General features: G+C 34.9%; 1 protein-coding gene across 1 annotated transcript in view; it reads left to right on the forward strand.

Moving 5' to 3' along the window:
- Nucleotides 1–22,460, forward strand: part of Dnah7 (dynein axonemal heavy chain 7) — a 289,014-nt gene that overhangs the window by 213,498 nt on the left and 53,056 nt on the right. Inside the window, exons 47-50 of the mRNA XM_077110312.1 lie at nucleotides 1,162–1,316; nucleotides 7,225–7,415; nucleotides 20,707–20,840; nucleotides 21,519–21,854. Coding sequence (XP_076966427.1) covers nucleotides 1,162–1,316; nucleotides 7,225–7,415; nucleotides 20,707–20,840; nucleotides 21,519–21,854 — 816 coding nt within the window. The remainder of the gene's footprint in view (nucleotides 1–1,161; nucleotides 1,317–7,224; nucleotides 7,416–20,706; nucleotides 20,841–21,518; nucleotides 21,855–22,460) is intronic.

The raw sequence follows: 22,460 nt of genomic DNA on the forward strand, positions 1-22,460 counted from the left end.
CCTCCTGCCTCAGCTGACCCAGCTGCTGAGGAGAAAATATCTATTCTTTAAGCCACCCAACCTTTGGTATTTTCTTTGCCTGCCTAAGTAGACTAATATATAATGCTGATATTGAAGAGCAGGAGTATCTTTTTTACCATTTAATCTACATGTTTGTATCAGACTCTAACTTTTGTGCTCAAAAATGTCTTCCATTTTAGGAGAAAAATTATCCAACGACATTCTAAATTCATGTTACAGTAAGTGAACTGAATATATCATATAGTTCTATCAGCATCTCTTATTTCTTAATCATCTTTCATTTTCTTCTCCTACTCTTCTGGTGTTCTGTATAGCTTTTCTCTGCTTATTTTTAAAGACCATGATAGTTTTGTTAGAAAATTGATCAGGATTATGGCTTGTGTTTATCAAAACTTATAAGAGAAAGAAAAAGCACAGTAATCATGATACTGATTACCTTTCACACAAGAAAGAAACCCTGGCTGCATCTCACTGGTGATGGCAGACACTGCTTAACTCTCTGCGACTATCCAAACCATGGGAAGTAAATGGATCCCCATGGGGTATTGCTCTCATTTTTATCACTAATAGGGAGATGGGAGTGAGAATAAAGTAATAAGTATAAGCTTTCCCATGGTGCAAACTCTCTGACTGTCAAAGAATATACTTCTGTCCACCAAACACAATCACTAGGCAAATATTCAATGAAGCTACATAATGACATTAAACAAACAAGTGTTTGAAACAAAGAGCGAGTCAAAAGGAATATTAACACTGCAGTGTCCATGACAATTAGGAAGGTTAGATGATATAGAATTATTCTTTGCATTCTTTCTTTAGGTTATTAAACTTCCAATGAACTAGATTTTGTGGGGGAGGGGGCATATACATCCTAGTTATTTTCAAACATGTAATTTACTATTTAGAGATTGTAGTTTTCCAAAATGAGTAAAAGAGCTCTTGTTAACTTTACAGGATGGATTTTTGTAGTCACTGTAGTAGCCCATTCAATCTAATTGTGTTTGTTTTAAGATCATTTCTCATAATGAAAGGTAAAATATTGTTACAAAGGATAAACTTTAAGAAAGTGATGTGTTCATGATGAAATAGCATGAAAACAAGTTGTGGTTGAACTAATATCATCTTTTTCCTTCCTTTCAGGAATGCAAGAAGGTGGCCTCTGATGATAGATCCTCAAGGTCAGGCTAATAAATGGATCAAGAACATGGAGAAAGCCAATAGTCTTCATCTAATTAAATTAAATGACCCTGACTATGTCAGGACTCTGGAAAATTGCATCCAGTTTGGCACTCCTGGTATGTAGATGAATGACAGACATACATTGCGGAATGCCTAGAGAGGCACAATTAACCCAAAACCATGTAATTGAAATTCTTGTTTTTAAAATATATATGCTTCAGACTCACCATAACTGACAACTTTGTTAATCTCTTTAATTATTAATAATCAAATGAGAACTTTAGAGATTATAAAACTTCCAGAAGTTTAGGAGGTTTTCTTTGTCAAAAAAAGTTCATGGTGATGCTTCTCTAACTTAGCTATTTTAATTCTTGTAGTTTGTTTGCCATTTATTCATTTTCATTATAACTCAGCTTCAGCAATTAAAAGGCTCACTTTATATTGCCAGTATAAACGTTAGTATAAAATTCTATTTTTTTTTCTTCGTGGACTTTTCCTACAGGGAAGATAATACAGATTTTATATCTCTGGCTCTATCTGCCATTTACCGTGGAAAGATTAGACACATGCCAAGGATTTTTCAATCAAGCTCTTATGCAGATGTCACAGCTGTCAAAAAGAATACTTATTATTTAAGTTAATTTGGGTTATTAGTCATGTTTTGAAATTCATGCAATCTATCAAATTTTGACCAAATAAATGTAAACACTTATGAACCTACAGCACATTTAACTTGAGGACTATTTCAGCAAATCCCACTTGCTTTAAAGCTAGTACAATATGGAAGAATTATAATAAACATACCAGTAATCACAGGCACGTCATTTTTCCATATTAATGAGTCAGTTTTCAAATATGATTTTAGGTTCTATCAAAGTAAGCATGAATGAAAAAAGTCTAAATCTACCTATAACATTTTGTGTTTATGTAAGGGACACACACAAGCATATGCACACATTACTTCATTCATTCAGCTGGTATTTTTAAATTTTTAACTATTTTAAATTGACATGTAAAAATGTACATATTTGTGGGGTAACATGATGTTTTGATACATGTTAATGTTCAAATCAGGCATTTACCATTGCTCTATTCTGAAAACATTCAGAATCCTTTTCTGTAGCTTTTAAAATATATATATATATATATATATATATATATATATATATATATATATATAAATACATTACCATTATCTATAGTTAATCTACTATGCAATAGTGCTTACAGTATGATGATATAGGAGTTACCCAATAAGGGAGGATAATCTCTACTATCAAATATTTATCCTTATTTGACATCAGGAATATCTATCTATATCTATATTTCTTTCTTTCTATCTATAACTATGATAAAAATAGAATGTGGTCATTTTTCACTAACTCTTATTGTGACCAGCATACTGTCATGTACAGGGACACAGGCTTCTGGATTCAGAGTACCTTCCTCTGCCACTCAGTGTTTGGTTCAGTGACTCAGTTTCCTCATCTGTATTTTGACTATATAATATAAGGAAAAAATTAGTTACTGTATATTGAAAACTAAGAACAGTGTCTGATAAGTGCTCAATTTATGTTGTATGTGTGTGTATATTTCCTTCAGTGCTTTTAAATCTTGACCCAGCATCAAACTCAGGGCCTTGTGTATGCTAGCACATATTCTACAATTGAGCTGTATCCCCAGCCCTGGGTTTTGTTGCTGTTGTTGCTGAGCATTTTCTAAGTGGTGTCTTGTCTTAAACTATAACAAGTTTATCAACTATAAATTCACAGGTGACACGACATGAAAATTCAGAAGAATCAGATTTCTTGAAGGAATTGGCACCTTCAATACTTTATGTGATTAAAATTGCTTAATATAAATATTCAAATACTTTTCTCAGCATAATAAAAGATAACTAAATGGTAATTGAGCATTTACCATCTGCTAGGCACTCTGAAGATATTTCTGATCTTAGTTACATATCTTGCTGGTAAAATTTCATAATTATAGAGGAGAAAGAGCCATAAAGATGATCCATCTAGTGTTTTTTCAAAGTATGGGTTACAGCCTTGGGAAAGACTAATTTTGTGGATCATGATCAATAGAGCAGAGTAGGTAGCATTGTACAGAGGAGACGGATAAGCATTAGTTCAGGGAATTTTTTGTTTTAAGTTTTTATATGAGTAAGTATACTAGGTCAAGATTTAAAATGCTTTTGAGTTGTGACCATAAAAACTTGAAATTCAATAAAAATTCCAACCACTTGATTTTACTGAGGTAAGTAGGGTGTTAGAGAATGTTACATAGCTGAACCAAGATAGTACAGGCAGTTGAAGGGGTAGGGGTACTAAAACTAGCTCCCAAGTCCTCTGCCTCTGTCCAGTCTTCACTGTGTCACACAAGTAAGACTTCTTTGGGTTGAATTAACCTATATTTTGAAGTGAGTCACTTTATAAATGGTTAATGATTTATTTATCATGTCTTCTAACATTAATCATCAGTAGTAAAAAGTTTTATTCCCTTATAGAAAAATAAATAGATGGTATGTTTTACAGCTATTTTTTATGTTTAACCATCAAGTAAAAGAATCAGCTACTGATATAGTTCTAAAACACAAGTGGTTAAAGACTCTTCCATTTAAGAAGTTATCTTTAGATGGTGGCTCTTCAGGGACAGTGGCATTTGATCTATTGTCCCTTACAGGCAGCCTGGGTCAAGAAGGCAGAGGTTTTTGCCTACTTCATCTACCTGCCTCTACTTCAACCAAAGCCAGGTCTTCCTTTTCTTTTTTTATATTGAGTTTTAAGATGAGATCCTCTTTGAGAAAAAGTTCTGTGCTTTTTAAAAAAAGTTTGAAAGCCAATGTTCTAGAAAATAAAATTTTATCTGTATTAGCTGTATCAGTGGATAAAGTATGTATAGAATATTAATCAAATAAATATCACTGATAAATCAATTTGTATAAAAGATCTTTGAGTGATTTTCCATTGAATCTATGGGAAAATTTTTTATTTTTAACAAAAGCTATCATATACCTTCCTTATTTTCTTATCTCTTAGCACTTTACTTTTTCTCTCTTCTATAACAAATCAAGGATGCAAAATTCCTTGTTTTAATATTTCTTTCATTTGCTTGTTTGTTCATTCAACTAATAAACATTTATTTTGCAACTACCATGTACGAGGAGCTGTGGTAGACACTAAAAAGACAGCAGATCAAGACAAATTTGGTCTCTGCTTTCATGAATCTTATTGGTTTAAAAGGAAAGGCAGGCATTGAAGATGAAATGTGAATTAAATACGGAAGTACTTGGAATCAGCCAATACTTAATAGCACTGTTTCACATCTCAGTTTCTGTCTGTGCTCTTCCATCTGGTGTATCTGGTGAATTCTTTTTTTGTCTTTCAAGATACAACTCAAATGCATACATTTCCTAACCTCTGTTGTATATGTGGCCATCTGACTATGGTTGAATTTGGTCAAATGACTATGTTCTGGCCAACAGATATAAGTGTAAAATACAATTTGTGACTCTCAGTAAATATCCTGAAAAGGATATTTCTTTCTTTTCTGCTTCTTTTTCTTTCTGGTGGGTAGAATATGTATGTTATTTGAAAGGCCATACTGGCCAAAAAGATTAAAACAACCTGTCAAGAATAGTGAAATAGCCAGGCATGGTGGCATATGCCTATAATCCCAGCCACTTGGGAGGCTGAGGCAAGAGGATCATGAGTTCAAAGCCAGCCTCAGTAACTTAGTGAGGCCCTAAACAACTCAGTGAGACCCTTGTCTCTAAATAAAATACAAAAAAGGGCTGCAGATGTGGCTCAGTGGTTAAGCACTCCTGAGTTCAATCCCCAGTACCAAAAAAAGAAAAAGAAAAAGAAAGAAAGAAAGGAAGGAAGAAAGAAAGAAAGAAAGAAAGAAAGAAAGAAAGAGAAAAAAAGAAACAACAGGTGATGGGAAGTTGGGTCCTTCACAGTTTAGATACACTGACCTTCCGACCCTGCATTCCCTGCACTATGTGAGGTTCCCCTTTATGTGAGGTATATATTCCCTTTTGTTGGAAAAAAAAAACTATTATTTTGGGAATCCTGACACTTGAAAATGGGTCCAATTGTAAATATCATACCCTAAAGTGGAAAAGTGGGCAAATAATATTAACAAATAGTTTACAGAAAAAAAATATATACTTAGTCAAAGAGCCCCTAAAACACCCTGCCCACGTAACAAATTTTAATGTTTTACCTGAATCAGTTTACCTATTAAATTGTAAAATCACTTGTAATACACACACACACACACACACACACACACACACACACGTATTATAGAAGTCAGTATTTCATGCTGACAGTATCACATAGTAGTTAAGAAAGTGATAGAAGGGCCAAGATTGCTAAGTCAAGTCTCTGGTCATTTGCTACTTATCTTACCAAGAAATTTATTTCAGTTGCCTATGCTTTTTTCATCTGCAAAACTGGGGTAACAATAGTCCATGTTTTTAATGTTATGAGGACGGTGAGAAAACATAATGTCTACAAGATGTTCAGTATTTGTAATTACAGTTATTATGTAAAAATAGGTTTAAAAACAAATAACATTTAAAATGAGTACTCATTGCAACTCAGAAGTCTCTACATCTTTTCAAGAAAAGAGTCAGGCAATATCAGGAATTTTAAAATATTCCTAACAGCAGACCATTTATTCTACTTTTCATACCATAGCCTGATAAACAACTCGCCTAGCATGTGCACGGCCCTGGGTTTGATCCTCAGCACCACATAAAAATAAATGATTTTTTTTAAAAAACGTATTGTATTCAACTAAAACTAAAAATAAATAAATATTTAAAAAATAATAGTGGAAAATGTAAGCAACCTCGATAATAGAAGATTGATGAATTTAATATATTATTATGCACTCATATTATTTAACCATGAAAAATAAACATTTTATGAAAAAAGAAGCAGGAATAACACATGGGATGAGCAGAATATTTCTATACTTTCACTGCAATAAAGATCCAGATTGCATAGTCAGTCTTTCAAGGGACTTCTACAAAGTACCCTCATTCAAGTGTGGCTGTGATAAAACCCCAACAGCAAAATGTTAAACTTTAACTTGGCAAGTATGTTAAGTCTAACAGTATCACCAAATTTCATCCAGGGATTCTACTTCTTCAATTCTCTCAGAAGAAAATATTCTGAAACACAAAGTTTTGTATATAGTACTATTTATTACATGGAATTGAAAAAAAACAATCCAAATCTAAAATAATAGAATGACAGTTAAAAAGGGAGGGAACACTTATATGTGTGTTAGGGTTTTTAATAACATAGGGAAATATTTACGCTATAACATAAAGCAAAATAATTAGGATACGAGATTCAAAATATTGTTTTGTCTTAACTACATGTGAGAAAAGATGAATAAAAATACTGAAGATAAAAAGTATTTTCTTCAATAATTATGCCATATATAGTTTTCTGTCATTTTTCCATCACCTATAGATGGTATGAATCAATTACATTAAATAAGGGGGAACAGAGAGAAAGATGAAGAAAATCCGATCGGAGGTAGCTTTTTAAATTCCTTCATTAATATCTTTCCTGTATTTTCCAGCTATTCTACAATAAGCACAAAATTTGTTAAATTAAAAATACAATCACTGTTTAAATAATCACAACCAGAGGTGCTTTTTCTCTGGTGTCACAGATGGATAGATACACCAGCATCATGCTTGGCTTCACAGTGAATCACAGGCAGCAGGGCAGTATCCAACAGGACTGGTTGGCCTGGTTGACTCTGGGTATGGAAACAGGCAGGATGACCAGGTAGACCCCCAATTCAGACCTTCCCACAGGCATACAATATTGGTTTGGGCATCATTTTCATATACATGGAAGAAAAACATCATTTTTTAGAGACTAGGAACAGAAGTAATCTAGGAAGTAGGAAGCTGAAAGAACTCAAGAGAGTCGACTGCTTATAGCCAGTATTTAAAATAACATGGAAAATCTTCTTCTGGTTTTACTCCAGTGATGCTAGAAAATGTTGGAGAAGAACTAGATCCTGTCTTGGAACCTCTTCTACTAAAACAGACATTTAAGCAGGGCGGGAGTGTATGTATCCGGCTTGGGGATGCTACAATTGAATACGCACCTGACTTCCGCTTCTATATAACTACCAAGTTAAGAAATCCTCATTATCTTCCTGAAACATCTGTAAAGGTTTGTATCTAAAATAAATGTTTCTTTATCAGTTTTTACAATTAGTGACTATTACAAATATTTTCCTCCTGAGCCAGAAGAGGAGCAGGTCTTCCTAGGAAAATGGGATTTTGTCTTTTTCTTTTTCCTTTTTTTTTTTTTTTTTTTTTTTGCATTACCTGAGATTCCTATAATAATTTCTAAATGTTGCTTTTGTGCATGCATGTGCGTAATAAAAGAATCTTTACTATGCTATGAAAAAAAAAACTCATCAGAATCTAATTTCTACAATTGATATTATTCTTAGATTTTCATTGTCAAAAGTAGATGTCATATATTCACATTCTTTCTTTGTAAAAATTATAATATGCTAATTATTGGAATTGGAATTTAGGAAGAGAACTCTATTCTTTCTCAGGCTAAGGTTGCTGCTTATAATTACTTAAAAGAACTGTTTTCAATCGCTGTTCTTTTAAAATACTAAAAATTCCTTTAAGGAGTAAAGTTAGTTTAAAGTTTTATTCAATGACTAAAATGACTTGAGATGTTGCTCTATAGCTGAGCTCTTGGAGGATTAGATAGTACACCTTATTCTGGCTTTTATTCCTTAGTGTGGTTGGTATTCAACAAATGTTTGTGGGGTGAGTGAATGAGTGGCTTTCATTTACAGAAGAATACAAGAGATGGCATTAAGAAATATTGACTCAGAGGATGGGACATGATGGTAGATTAGAGTGAGACAGCATGTCTCCTATCTCTGCTACCCAGAACTGAAGCAGTGGGAATACTACTCCCTGAGGATTAGAGTAAAAAATCCTGAGACTAGAGGGGCAGTCTGTTCTAGCAGAACTAGAAACTGACTTATTAATCGAATCTGAAAAGAAAAAAAATAAAAAAGAACCTCTCACCTTGAGTTTATCAATCCTCCATGGAGAACCAATTCAGGAGCCATCTGGGAACTGGAAACCCAGATCTGTAAGTTTGCAGCTAGGTCTGTGTGGGCATGTCTGAGCCTAGCAAATTCTTGGAAAGTCAGAAACTAGGAGCATTTTACCCCAGGGGAATGAACTGCAGGTTAGAGAGGCTTGAGAGAGAGCCTGGCTCTCCCTAGCCACATGGGTCCTGCAGCTCTCAGAGACTCACAGGGTTGGTCATAGCAGATCAGGAGGTTGGAAAAATGGGTGTGAGGGCATTTGGCTCTCAACTCACCTAGCCAGCTGGTCCAGGACTCACTGGTTCCCAGGGCCCACCTGGGCCTGCGCTTGTGCGCTTGCCAAGTCCTGGCACCAGCCTGGCCCCTGGCTCCCTCCCCAGTCTGGCATCCGCAGGTCCCCAGGACCTACAAGGTCTGGCACCAGAATGGCACCCACCAGGGCCCTCTGGCTGCCAAGTTCCCAGTCTCCCAACTCCCTAGTACCCAGCCTGACCCACCACTCTGCCTGTTAGGCCCACAATCTAGCTGCTGACCCATAGCCCTACATGCCAGCTACACTGCCATATCTGCCCTGCCCAGCACACAGCTTCACTGCCAGCCTGCAGGACCCAGCATCCAGCCCTGACCCACCAGCCCAAGCCAACTGGGCTCCTCCATGTGACTGGGCTGCTGCATGCACCACATGCTGCTTTGCCACCAGACCTGTCTGGTCCAGCACATAGCCTCCCTAGCAGGCCACTTCACCTCCAGGCCTGCAGCGTATCCTGCCTACATTAATCTCCCAAGGTTGGAAATTGGGAAGTTTTAAACCCCAATCTTCAACCCAGTGAGCAACACAATAAAAAGGAAGGATGTGATAACCCACAGCCCATACTTCCAAGTAGTTCATACCTCAAAAGAATTGAAAAGAAAATCAGATAGGCACATAGAGTAAACACATACACTCACTGAATATTGTGTCTATCATAGTGGATATGACTCCTTAATTTCCTAACATTTAACTAAGCTTTTGGTTTTCTCCATTCATTATGGTTTTAGTTCTGTTTTGAATTTCTATATTAGGTTTATGTTTTATTTGAATGTGTATTGACTAATTCAAGAACTCCTACACATATTCATATTTCTTTCTCTCTCCTCATTTCTAGTCTCTTTTTTTTTGGTGTTATTTTCCCATGTTCTATATTTTGAGGTTTAGGATTTTTTATTAGTTTATTTTAATTTTATTTTATATCATATTTGACACTACTCTATCTCCCTTGTCTCTCTCTCTCATTTTTCTGTTTCTCACACCCAATTATATTCTCTCTCTCTTCCTTTATATTCTTCTCCTTCTTATTCCCCTTGCACATTAACATATTTTAAGTAACAACTGCATCTCCCCTATTCACTCTTTAAAATTGCAAACACTCTTCTACCTTCATATCTCTTCTTCTTTCCTCATACTCAATTCTATTCTTAACACTACTTAATACTAATTGAGGTATATAATGTCTACACCTATCATCAATGTCACAGCAGAAGTCATAGACAACACCTATTGTTTGATTTTAATCCAGACATAATGCATTATTATATATTGTTTTTAATGATGGAAATTGCTGATCCTATCTCTACATATCATACCCATTAAACTACATATCAAAATAGGAACTAGGGACCTAGTTTGCATACATTGTTGTTACTCTTGGGCTCCCCTGCCATAATCTGTGAGGTACCAATAACATACAGGGACACTATAAATTGGTAATATAGAAACTCTATAATATCAGATCCATCCAGATAGATGAGTAGACACACAAATAATATGAAAAAGCAGTGTAACAAACCATCCCAAATAACATAAAATACCTCAACAGTAGACTCCATTGATACCACAGTGGAGGAAATGTTAGAAATGGAATTCAGAAAGTTCATGGTCCAGTTGATCTATGAGATAAAAGACGATGTAAAAAATGAAATCATAGAGAAAATACAAGAAGTGAAAGATCATTTTCATAAGGAGATAGAGAACCTGAAGAAGAAATAGTTGGAAATGCTCAAAATAAAGAAATCAATAAACCAAATTAAAAATTCAATGGAAAACATCTCCAACAGACTAAACCACTTGAAAGAAAGAGTTACAGGCAATGAAGACAAAATATATAATCTAGAAAATAAAGTTGACCATGGGGAAATGATGTTAAGAGACCATGAACAGAACTTCCAAGAAATATGGGGTAAAATGAAAAAACAAACTTTAAGATTTATTGGGATCGATGAAGGCTCAGAGATACAAACCAAAGGAATGTGCAATCTTTTCAATGAAATAATAAAAATTTCCCAAACCTTAAGAATGAAATAGATAACCAAATACAGAAGGTCCTGTAACCTCAAATGTACAAAATCACAATAGACCCACACCAAGGCACATTATTATGAAAATGCCTAACATATGGAATAAGAGTAGAATTTTAAAGGCCACCACAGAAAAGCAACATTTAGAGGGAAACCAATCCAGATCTCAGCTGATTTTTCAACCAGATTCTCAAAGCTGGAGGTCTTGGAATAACATATACCAAGCTCTGAAAGAAAATGGATTCCAGCCAAGAATACTATGCCTAGCAAAATTAAAATTAAGATTTGAATATAAAAACCTTCCGTGATAAACAAAAGTTAAAAGAACTCACAATTAGAAATCCTGCACTACAAAACATACTCAATAAAATATTTCATGAAGAAGAAGTGAAAAAAAAGGTAAAAACTATCAAAGGAAGGGGCTACACTAGAAGAATATTCAAGCAAAAAGAAAAACTAATTCAAATTAAAAACCAAAGATAAATCAAAATGATAAAAATCATATCTCAATAATAATATTAACTCTAAATGGCCTAAACTAATCAATCAAAAGAGATGGACTGTCAGATTGAATTAAAAAACAAAATCCAACAATATTCTGTCTCCAAGAAACTCACCTCATAAGCAAAGGTATCCACAGACTGAAGGTAAAAGGATGAGAACAGACATCATTCAGATGTATCGCTACACAAGCAAGGGTTTCTCTTGTCATATCAGGTAAAGTGGACTTCAAGCCAAAGTTAATCAGAAGGAACAAAGAAATTCACTTCACACTGCTTAAGGGAATTATACATAAATAAGACATAACAATCATAAATATTCCCAACAGTGGAGCACCTACATACATCAAACAAACCCTTCTCAATTTCAAGAATCAAATATACCTCAACACAATAATATTGGGTGACTTTAATATGCCCTTCCCATTACTTGATAGATCCTCCAAACAAAAACTAAATAAAGAAGCTATTGAACTAACAAATGCAATTAATTTATAATTAATGAATAATTTAGACCTAACAGACATATATAGAATGTTTTATCCATCAAGGACTAAATACTCTTTCTCTCAGCAGCTCAAAGATCCTTCTCTAAAACAGACCATATCTTAGGCCACAAAGCAACTCTTAGCAAATACAAAAGAATAGATATGATATCTTGCATTCTATCAGATCATGATGGAATAAAATTAGAAATACATGGTAAAATAAAAAATAGAAGTTATGCTAATACCTGGATACTAAATAATATACTATTGAATGATCACTGGATAGTAGAAGAAATCAGATATGAAACTTAAAAAATACTTAGAGGTAAATGAGAATCATGACATGACTTATCCAAATCTATGGGATACTATGAAGGCAGTTCTAAGAGGAAAGTTCACTGCACTGAGTGCACTTTTTCAAAGAATAGACAGTCACCAAATAAATAATCTAACATTACATCTCCAAGACCTAGAAAAAGAGCCAAAATCAATGAAATTGAAACAAAAATACAAAACAAAAAGATGGTTATTTGGAAAACTTAAAAAATTAATAAATCCTTAGCAGAACTAATGAAGAAAACCAGAGAGAAAACTCAAATTGCTAAAAATCATTATGAGAAAGAAAATATTATCACAATACACTATTGAAATACAGATAATATTCAGAAACTACTTTGAAAATTTATACTCCAATATAGTAGAAAATCATAAAGACATCATCAAATCTAGAGACATATGACCTACCCAGATCAAGACAGGAGGACATAGAAAATTTAAACAGATCAATTTCAAGCAATGAAATTGAAGAAGCCATCAAAAGCCTACCAACAAAGAAAGCCCAAGACTAGACAGATTCTCAGCCAAGTTCTACCAGACCTTCAAAAAATTTACACCAGTACTCCTCAAATTATTCCATAAGATAGAAAAGAAGAGAACTCTGACAAACTCATTCTATGAAGCTAATATCACTCTGATACCAAAACCAGACAAAGACACATCAAGGAAAGAAAACTTCAGATCAATATTCCTCATGAACATAGATGCAAAAATTTTTAATAAAATTCAGGCAAATCACATACAAAAACATATTAAACATATAGTGCATCATGATCAAGTGTGGTTCATTCCAGTGATGCAAGTTGGGTTCAACATATGGAAATCAATAAATATGGTTCATCACATCAATAGACTTAAAGACAAGAACCACACAATTATCTCAATAGATGCAGAAAAAGTGTTTTACAAAACACAGCATCCATTCATGCTCAAAACACTAGAAAAACTAAGGATAGTAGGAACATACTTCAACTTGGGTTTAGCTATATATGTAAACCCAAGGCCAAAATCATTCTAAATAGAGAAAAATTGAAAGCATTCCCTTTAAAAACAGGGAAAGACAGGGATGCCCTCTTTTACCATGCCTATTCAACATAGTCCTTGAAACCCTAGCCAGAGCAATTAGACAAAATATAGAAATTAAAGGAATACAAATAGGAAATGAAGATCTCAAACTATTCCTATTTGCCAATGACATGATTCTATATTTAGGACCCCCCCCCCTCAAAAAAAAAAAAAACTCTACCAGAAAGCTTCTTGAAATCATAAATAAATTCAAATAAGTAACAGGATATAAAATTAACACCCATAAATCAATTGTGTTCCTATACACCAATGACAAATCAGCTGAAAGAGATATCAGGAAAACTATCCCATTTATAATAGCCTAAAAAAAATGGGAATCAATCTAACAAAAGAGGTGAAAGACCTCTTCAATGAAATCTACAGAAAAAGAAATTGAAGAATACCTTAGAAAATGGCAAGATCTCCCATGTTCTTGAAAAGGCAGAATTAATATCGTCAAAATAGCCATACTACCAGAAGCGCTATACAGATTTAATGCAATTCCATTAAAATTCCAATTCTATTTCTCTTCAGAAAAATAGAAAAAGTAGTCATGAAATTTACTTGGAAAAATAAGAGGCCCAGAATAGCCACAGCAATCCTTAGCAAGAAAAGTGAAGGAGTAATCACAATACCAAACTTGAATAACAAAAACAGCATGGAATTGGCACAAAAATAGACTTGAATACCAGTAGAACAGAATAGAAGACACAGAGACATACTCACATAAATAGTTATTTTATACTAGACAAAGGCACCATAAACACACACTGGAGAAAAGATAGCCTCTTCAACAAATGGTGCTGCGAAAACTGGAAATCCGTGTGTAGTAAATTGAAATTGAACCCCTGTATCTCACCTGGGGCACAAAAGTTAACTCAAAATATATCAACGACTTAGGCAGTAGACCATGTGCCTACTAGAAGATAAAGTAGACCCAGATCTCCATTATGTCTGCTCAGGAATGGACTTCCTCAATAAGACTCCCAAAGCACAAGAAGTAAAATCAAGAATCAATAAATGGGATAGCATCAAATTAAAAAGCTTCTTTCCAGCAAAGGAAACAATCAAGAACATGAGCAGAAAACCTACAGAATGGGAGAAAATCTTTACTACCAGCATCTCAGATAGAGCATTAATCTCCAGGATATACAAAGAACTCAAAAAACTTAATACCAAAAATAATAATAATAATAATAATATAGTCAATAAATGGACAAAGGAACTGATTAGATACTTCACTGAAGAAGAAATACAAATGGTCAAAAATATATGAAAAAAGGTCAACATCGCTAGCAATTAGAGAAATGCAAATCAAAACTACACTAAGATTCCATTTCAGTTCAGTCAGAATGACAATTATCAATAAGTAACAATAAATGTTGATGAGGATGTGGGGAAAAAATACACTCATACATTGCTGGTGGGGCTACAAATTGGTACAACAACTATGGAAAGTAGTATATAGATTACTCAGAAAACTTGAAATGGAACCACCATTTGACCCACTTATCCAATTCCTAAGTTTATACCTAAGGGACTTAAAATCAGCATACTATAGTGATGCAGCCACATAATGTTTATAGAAGCTCAATTCACAATAGCCAAGCTATGGAACCAAAATAGTTGCCCTTCAACAGATGAGTGGATTAAGAAAATGTTTTTTATATATGTATATATATCCATATTACTCACCCATAAAGAATGAAATTATGGCATTTGCTAGTAAATGGATGGAACTGGAGGCCAACATGCTAAGTGAAATAAGCCAATCCCCAAAACCCAAAGGCCGAATGTTCTCTCTGAGATGTGGATGCTAACCCCTAACAAGGGAGGGTAGGTAGGGAGGAGAATTATAAAAGCTCACTGGATTAGAAAAAGGGGACTGAAGGGAAGGGAGGTGGGATGGGAATAGGAAAGAGTAGAATGAATCAGACATATCTTTCGTATGCTTATATATGAATATACAACCAGTGTATATCATATACTCCATATCATGTACACCCAAAAGAATGAGATACTCCTTGTGTATATATAATGTGTCAAAATACACCCTACTATCATTTATATATATATATATATATATATATATATATATATATATATATATATATATATATACAACAAAAGGAAAAAAGAAAAATTGATTCAGATTTTGAAAGTCATATGTAGAGGCAAATTTATCTAGAGTTCAGATGTTCCTCTTTATTGGGAATATTTAAATGAATGCAGGCAGTGCAGAGTAGTGGAAGAAGGACTAAGATGGCATCATTTATTCCCTCCAAGACAATAAACACAATGTCTGCTCGCAAGAGATTTACACTGTAAACAGCACTGTGTATGTAAAGTGTCTGTGGTGTGTGAACAGGAAGAAATAGGGGAGCTCCTGAGAGCTCAGAATGAAGGACACACTGGACATTCAGAAGGCCAGGCACACTGGGGGAAGATCTGGTGACCTTTGAGCTTGACTTGAAAAACAGAAAGTTAAAATATGGAAATTCTTGATTATTCTTTTTAACTAATTAAAATATAGTATGTTATCTAGACACCTAAAAAATATATAATATCTATTTACCTATTAGGAGATGTTATATCCAATACAGTTTTAAGAAACATGAATTTGAAATCCTGCTTTATCACTCACCAGTTGTGATTTGGGACATGTCACTTAAATTCTCTGTGCCTGTATTCCTTCATCTGTAACATGGGAATAATAAAAGTTTGTATCCCATAGAGATTCATGTGAAGACCAATCTATGTAAAATGCTTATAGAATATGCTCAGTGGGCAATGTTATATGACTTTTAACTATCAGCATTACTATTTACCTTCTAAATATAAGTGAAAAAGAATGAAGTAGAAGAGAAAAAAAATAAAAGCCCAAAGCTGTGTTTGAAAAAAATATTAAATAAATAACAGGTAAAGCCTTTTTTATTTTCTAGTAAGTACATGAAAATATCATACAAAATAACATAAGTTCACTAATAACTGGTTATGGCAGAAGTCATAAAACGCTGTAGGGAAGAAACTGATCTGTGATTCACTATAGAAGTCCTTACGATCCCCAGAGTGTCTTATTGCTTCATTATTTTTAATTGCTGGGATTGATTAAACAGGGATTAGAAAACATAGTGAGGTAGTTACTTGCTTTCATTTACAAACTAGAATACTTCCTCTTGATTCTAATTTTTAGGATCCTTTTGCTTTCAAAAACACCCAAGGGATGGTGTCGTGCTGCCATAGTATTTTGAGTCTAAATGAAAGTAAACCTATGACACCATATTTGTATGGTTTAAAATGTTTATTTGTGAACAAATGACTAGATTTGAAAAATCTTGATTTCAAAAGATGCAACATTAATGGAATGAATGGATTCTTTCTTTTTGAATGCAGAGAAGTAGAAGTTATAAAACCTACATTTGCTAATGCTGTGCCTATAGCTTTTGCATTAAAGCAAATGTAACCTGTGCAGCATGGTTTCTCATGCCAATAGGAAAAAGAATCTCTTAAAAGCCTTAATTATAATGTTTCCTTGAATAAATGCTAAAGCAGTAGAGGATTATGCAACAGTTAATAAATCTTCCAAATTGCTCAGTTTCAAGAATTTCTAATTATCTCATCTAAATTTGTGAATATGTTCATGTATTCTATACCTAGTGGCATCCAAGACCTGCCAGACCACAAATGAGAGAAAAATTTAACCCAAACAGCACCCACCACAGAGCAGGTGCCTGGGTTTGGATAGAAGGGAATCGCCTTTCTAGGGTGCTACCGGAAGCTATTTTACTCTTACTGGCCCCAGGCAGGAAATTTCCTTACAATAGCCAAATTACTCTCTTCCTTCAGAAGGAACTTTCTCTTACAAGGAAAGACAGGAAAACACAATGTCTGCCACCCAGTAGACAGAGCTGAGATACAAAAATGAAAAGACAAAGACCAAAAATAGAACATTAGTAACAGCATTACCAGTTTGGAAGAAAGGAAGACCTGATGCTTTGGCAATGCCAGCAATTTGCAAAACAGGCAAAACCACCAAAGATGCTGAAGAGTTCAGAGATGATATTATTTTTGACCATTGGGTTTTTTTCCCCCTTTTCTTTCTTTTTTTTTTCAATCCTTCTGCTAGGAAATTGTTAATCCTTAGGGGAAAGAGTGCTGGATGCTTCTATAGTTATGCATTTGTACATAACACAAAGATAAAGCTGAATACAGCTGAATCCTAACCCTGAGCACTTTAGTTAGATTTGGCCTAGTTTGGGGCTGTCAGCAGGTAGAAAGATTCTTGTCCTAATCCACACAAGGTGCTTCCTCGATTAGTAGAGCCTTGAGTGGAATAAAACAAAATCAAGAATACTTCGGCTAAGCAAATCATCCTTCTAATAGTTGCATGTATTTTGTTTGGTTGATCATAACCTACAACAAGTAGGTAGTTTGTCTGATGGGGTTTTTTATTATTGTTCCTTCTCTTCTAATTCTCCTGTTTTAAATTTATAATTTAAAAAAATTCAGCTGGGAGCAGTGGCGCATGCCTGTAATCCCAGTGGCTTGGATGGCTAAGGCAAGAGGATCATGAGTTCAAAGCCAGCTGCAGTAAAAGAAAGGTGCTAACCAACTCAGTGAGACCTTTTCTCTAAATAAAATACAAAATAGGGTGGGGATGTGGTTTAGTGGTTGAGTGTGCCTGAGTTCAATTCCCAGTACAAAAAAAAAAAAAAAAAATCAGATTTAGATATGCCAAAATGGCAATATTTAACACTTACAATCTAGGTAAGTTGTGATATAAAATATATTAAAAACTTTTGAAGCAAGGTATGGTGGTGTATGCCTGTAATCCCAGTGAATAGGGAGGCTAAGGCAGGATGATTAGCCTCAGCAACTTAACAAGACTCTGTTTCCAAAAAAAAGAATAATGGGGCTGGGGATGTGGCTCAAGTGGTAGTGCGCTCGCCTGGCCTGTGTGCGGCCCCGGTTTGATCCTCAGCACCACATACAAACAAAGATGTTGTGTCCGCCGAAAACTAAAAAATAAATATTAAAATTCTCTCTCTCTCTCTCTCTCTTAAAAAAAAAAAAAAGAATAAAATGAGCTGGAGATGTAGCACAATGGCAGAATGTCCCTGGGTTCAATACCAGGGACAAATACCCAGTACCAAAATAAAATGACAACAACAAATTTTTGGACAAAACAGACACTATAGGATTCAGTGCTCTGATCTGAGTTTAGGAGGGTACTTGCTATTAAAATTTTTTTTTCATTAGTGAAATAATGAAAACTTGAACAAACACTGTGGTTGCCTCTGATGATCCGTAATAATTACTAGGATGTTTGTAGTATTTTTAAGGGTAAGAAAATATTCCTAGTATTGATGCTTATGAATGTTGAATTCTCAGGTACACATGACAGAAAATGTTCATCTTCACTAATCCTAAGACTGTGAAGAGTCCTTCTGGGGTTCTGCCTGCATACTGTCCAGTGATGCATGGTGACTTGCCTAGGCTCCCCTGAGCATGCTCTGCCTCTTTGTGCTGTGTCCTCCACCAGGAGCACTCCTTCTCAACCCTGCTGCCTGTTCAAATCGCCTCCCAAACACCCTGGCCCCACTCCAGACCAATTAAATCCCACTTTCAGGAGATGGAATTTAGACACTACTGATTCTTCCATTCTGAAGGAGAGTCTGTTAAATAACCAAGGGAAATTCTGGCTTATAATTTGGCCCTCTTCTTTCTTTTGACTAACTGCTATTCATCTTGTAAGGTTTAGCTCAGGTGACCTTCCTTAGGAGGAAGCCCTCCCTGACCTCCCAACCTGGGTTAGACACCTTCCTCTGTAGCACGCATGCTTTCCACTGTGGGTGTCCTCACCCCACTGGATGTTATTTACACTTCCGTTTACCCAACTAAACCAAAACTCTTAAGGAGGGCAGGGACCAGACTGTGTCTTATTCTTCTTGTGGCATAGGGAGAATAATTGTCAGATTCAAATTTTAGGAAACCAAAGTAGTAGAAAACAACTCCTTGAACAGGGAACACTGACATTGTGATTGTTCCTTCAGTAAGTTTGTAGGGAGCATTGCTTTTTGCCAGTCAACAGAGCCAGGAGGTCCCATAAGAGATGATCCCCATGCTAAAACTATTTTTTACTCTAGTCTGGGAGAGAGATGAGTGACCCCATGATTGCATCCAGTATAACGTGTGCTACATATGAGGAGTTTGGACCACAATGAAGAAAAGCCAGAAGTAGCCTGCGTGGGACTGGAACACATGGTGTGGAAAAGTTTCCAAGAGGAGCTAATACTCCATCTGCACCTTAGCAGATGAAAAGGAGTTGATCTGGTGGATTATAAGAGGAAGGGTGTAAAGTAGAGCAAACATTGAAGCACAGGGAGGCATTGCATAGTTGGTATGAGATTCCACAATCAGTTTGTTGTAGCTCAAGTAATAGACACATGAAAGGGAGTAGAGGGAGGCTTAAGACACAGGTGCAGACTTTAACACAAGTGGGCAGGCAGACTGCCAGGTTCATGAAAAACAATAAAGGGAGGATTTCACAGGAAGCCAAGCTCAAGCAAGTGTTCATTGATTTATGGCTTCATTGTGACTACAGCCAGAAAGTTGCTATGGTTTATTGCTGTGTGTATTTTTGGGGTACACAGAGACAGAGAAGGAAGCAGATTTTAGAGGGCTGAATAATGAAATAAGGTAGAGACAGACAACATATATAAAATAGCATTTTCAATAAGTGTAGTTGTGAAGCAAAGTAAAGAGAAGAGATCATTCCTGAGCTGGATGGGATTATAGGAACAATAGAATGACTTATTTGCTGTTTTTTAAAAAAGAGAGACCTGGGCATGTTTACATGTTTATGGGAAAGAGCCAGGAGAGGAAGAATGTTAAGATGTGCAACAAGAGAGATCTGCCTATAAGAGCAATTAGTTACCTGCATTAAGCAGGTGTGTTAGCAGACAGATTTAAAAAAAAAAAATTTATACTGGCATTATTGGCCCTTTTTATTTTTTATTTTGAGACAGAGTCTCACTAAGTTGCTTAGGGCCTTGCTAAATTGCTGAGGCTGGCTTTGAACTTGAATGCTCTGCCTTAGCCTCCAGAGCTGCTGAGATTACAGGTGTGCACCTCCACACCCAGCCGACTGACAGACTCTTGATGGATACCATTAACTTGTTAATTTCTGAGTGCACAATAGAGGCTGATTATCATGTTGCAAAAATACGTTATTCATGACAAGTAATAAGTATTTCTTTTATCCCTCGTTTCACTTTGTAAATTTTTCTTCACTTTTGACACCACTAGAATCCTTAAAAAGTAAAACAGCTAGTCCTGCCAAAATAAAGGATCGCTTCCAAACTGATTCTAATTTATTTTAGTATTATAGATGTCAGAAATCAGAATAGTTTGAAATGAGAATAAATTGACCACCAAACAAATTCTTTGAAGTATTATACTTCTGACTATAACAAACTTTTGTGGGATTTTTAACCCAACACTTATACTTGTCTATTTCTTTGGTTGTATTCTCTACTAATTCCACTTTCACATATATTAGAATGTATTTTATGGTCAAAACGTGAGGCATATAAGCAGAGGCTTTCTCAGTAGAAATACTGATGCATTTTTCACTTATACTGTTTTACTCATAGGTAACATTATTAAACTTCATGATAACTCCAGAAGGAATGCAGGATCAGCTTCTGGGCATTGTGGTGGCACGAGAAAGGCCAGATCTTGAAGAAGAAAAGCAAGCCTTGATATTGCAAGGAGCCGAAAACAAAAGGTTCTAACTATCATAAAACAGAACTATTCTTGTCTTGAGATCATTTAGAATGAACTAAAATACATGTTAAAGATTTGTTTTGTTAAACTATCAGCTATAGCAAATGGGAAAATTTTAAATATAAGGCCAAATATATATTTACATACAAGTTCTTAGATGCTAGAAGAGTTACAAGGCCTGCCACACATCAAGGCAATGTATTTTCACCTCTTCAACAAAGTTTTAGCACAGAAGTGTTAGTGTCCATTGTGTAATGAGCATGTTACACTGGAGCACTGTATGAATGCGTACATTGTATCCCACTTTCTGCTCATATCTATATCATAGGTAGAAAGGGTAAAGCTCTGTAAGTCATGAAAAATTTCAGAAAATAAATGAAGTGATACTTTCTGTTCACTCTGAGCTGAGATTCTTAATGGCAGAGTAGATTGGCTAGCCATACGTCTCTCTAGGTACCACATAAATGACCATTAGAGAGGGTACTGGAGCAGAAAGGCTCATCATTGTGACATTTTGCAAGATAAAACGTTAATTATATAGCATCTCCATTACAGATATTTGTCACAAAGTGATACCTTTCTTTAGGTTACAAGCTCTTTGTGTCTTATAAAAGAACATATATGTGAAGTGTTTCTGGATTATTTCTTTTTCTTTTGAGAAAATTGTGCTTTATTCCAGGCAGTTAAAAGAAATAGAAGACAAGATTTTAGAAGTTCTTTCGTCTTCAGAAGGCAATATATTAGAAGATGAAACTGCTATTAAGATATTATCTTCCTCCAAGGCTTTGGCTAATGAGATTTCTCAAAAGCAGGAAGTAGCTGAAGAGACAGAGAAGAAGATTGATGCCACCCGCATGGGCTACCGTCCAATCGCCATCCATTCCTCCATCCTATTTTTTTCTATTGCTGATCTAGCCAACATTGAGCCCATGTACCAATATTCACTGACCTGGTTTATTAACCTCTTCATCCTGTCTATTGAAAATTCAGAGAAATCAGAAATCTTAGCAAAAAGGTATGTAAAAGAAATACTAATTAATAATAAGGTATGAAGATTAGTAATTTGTGATTTTCATTGTTGTTTCAGAATGGTGCAGGACTCTTGCCTAAAATGAACTTGGTTAACCATATTAATTTGAGAATTAGAAATTGAACACATGTGTCCAAATTTATTTTGTCAAGAAATTTTACAGAGATATAGATTTATAATACAACTATAGAAATAGAAATATTTACCTCTATTTATCATTTGCAAAATATCTCAATGACTAAAGGCATGGGAAGAGTGGTTAATATCCCCCAAAATGTGTGATTCCTATTCCCTTCGAGCTTACCTTCCAAAAGTCACATTTCACATTTTAATTTATACATATGTAATTTGTCAGGTACCAAGGTAAAAATTCTAAATCTTAGTATGATTATTTGTGGTAATTAGAGCTTCTCTTTTTTCAGAGCTTCTTTTACATATTAATATACTTTATTTTATATAATAATAAAAATATTGTAATACTATTATAGTGACTTTCAAAGTAGAGCAATTAGGACCTTACTTAGTAATAAATGTATTATAAAGCAAAATTCATTTGATTTGTTATCAATGAGATAATTTTTAGCTTGGCAT

The sequence above is a fragment of the Callospermophilus lateralis genome, chromosome 9 (genome assembly GCF_048772815.1).
Source record: "Callospermophilus lateralis isolate mCalLat2 chromosome 9, mCalLat2.hap1, whole genome shotgun sequence".
NCBI classification, from domain to species: Eukaryota; Metazoa; Chordata; class Mammalia; order Rodentia; family Sciuridae; genus Callospermophilus; species Callospermophilus lateralis.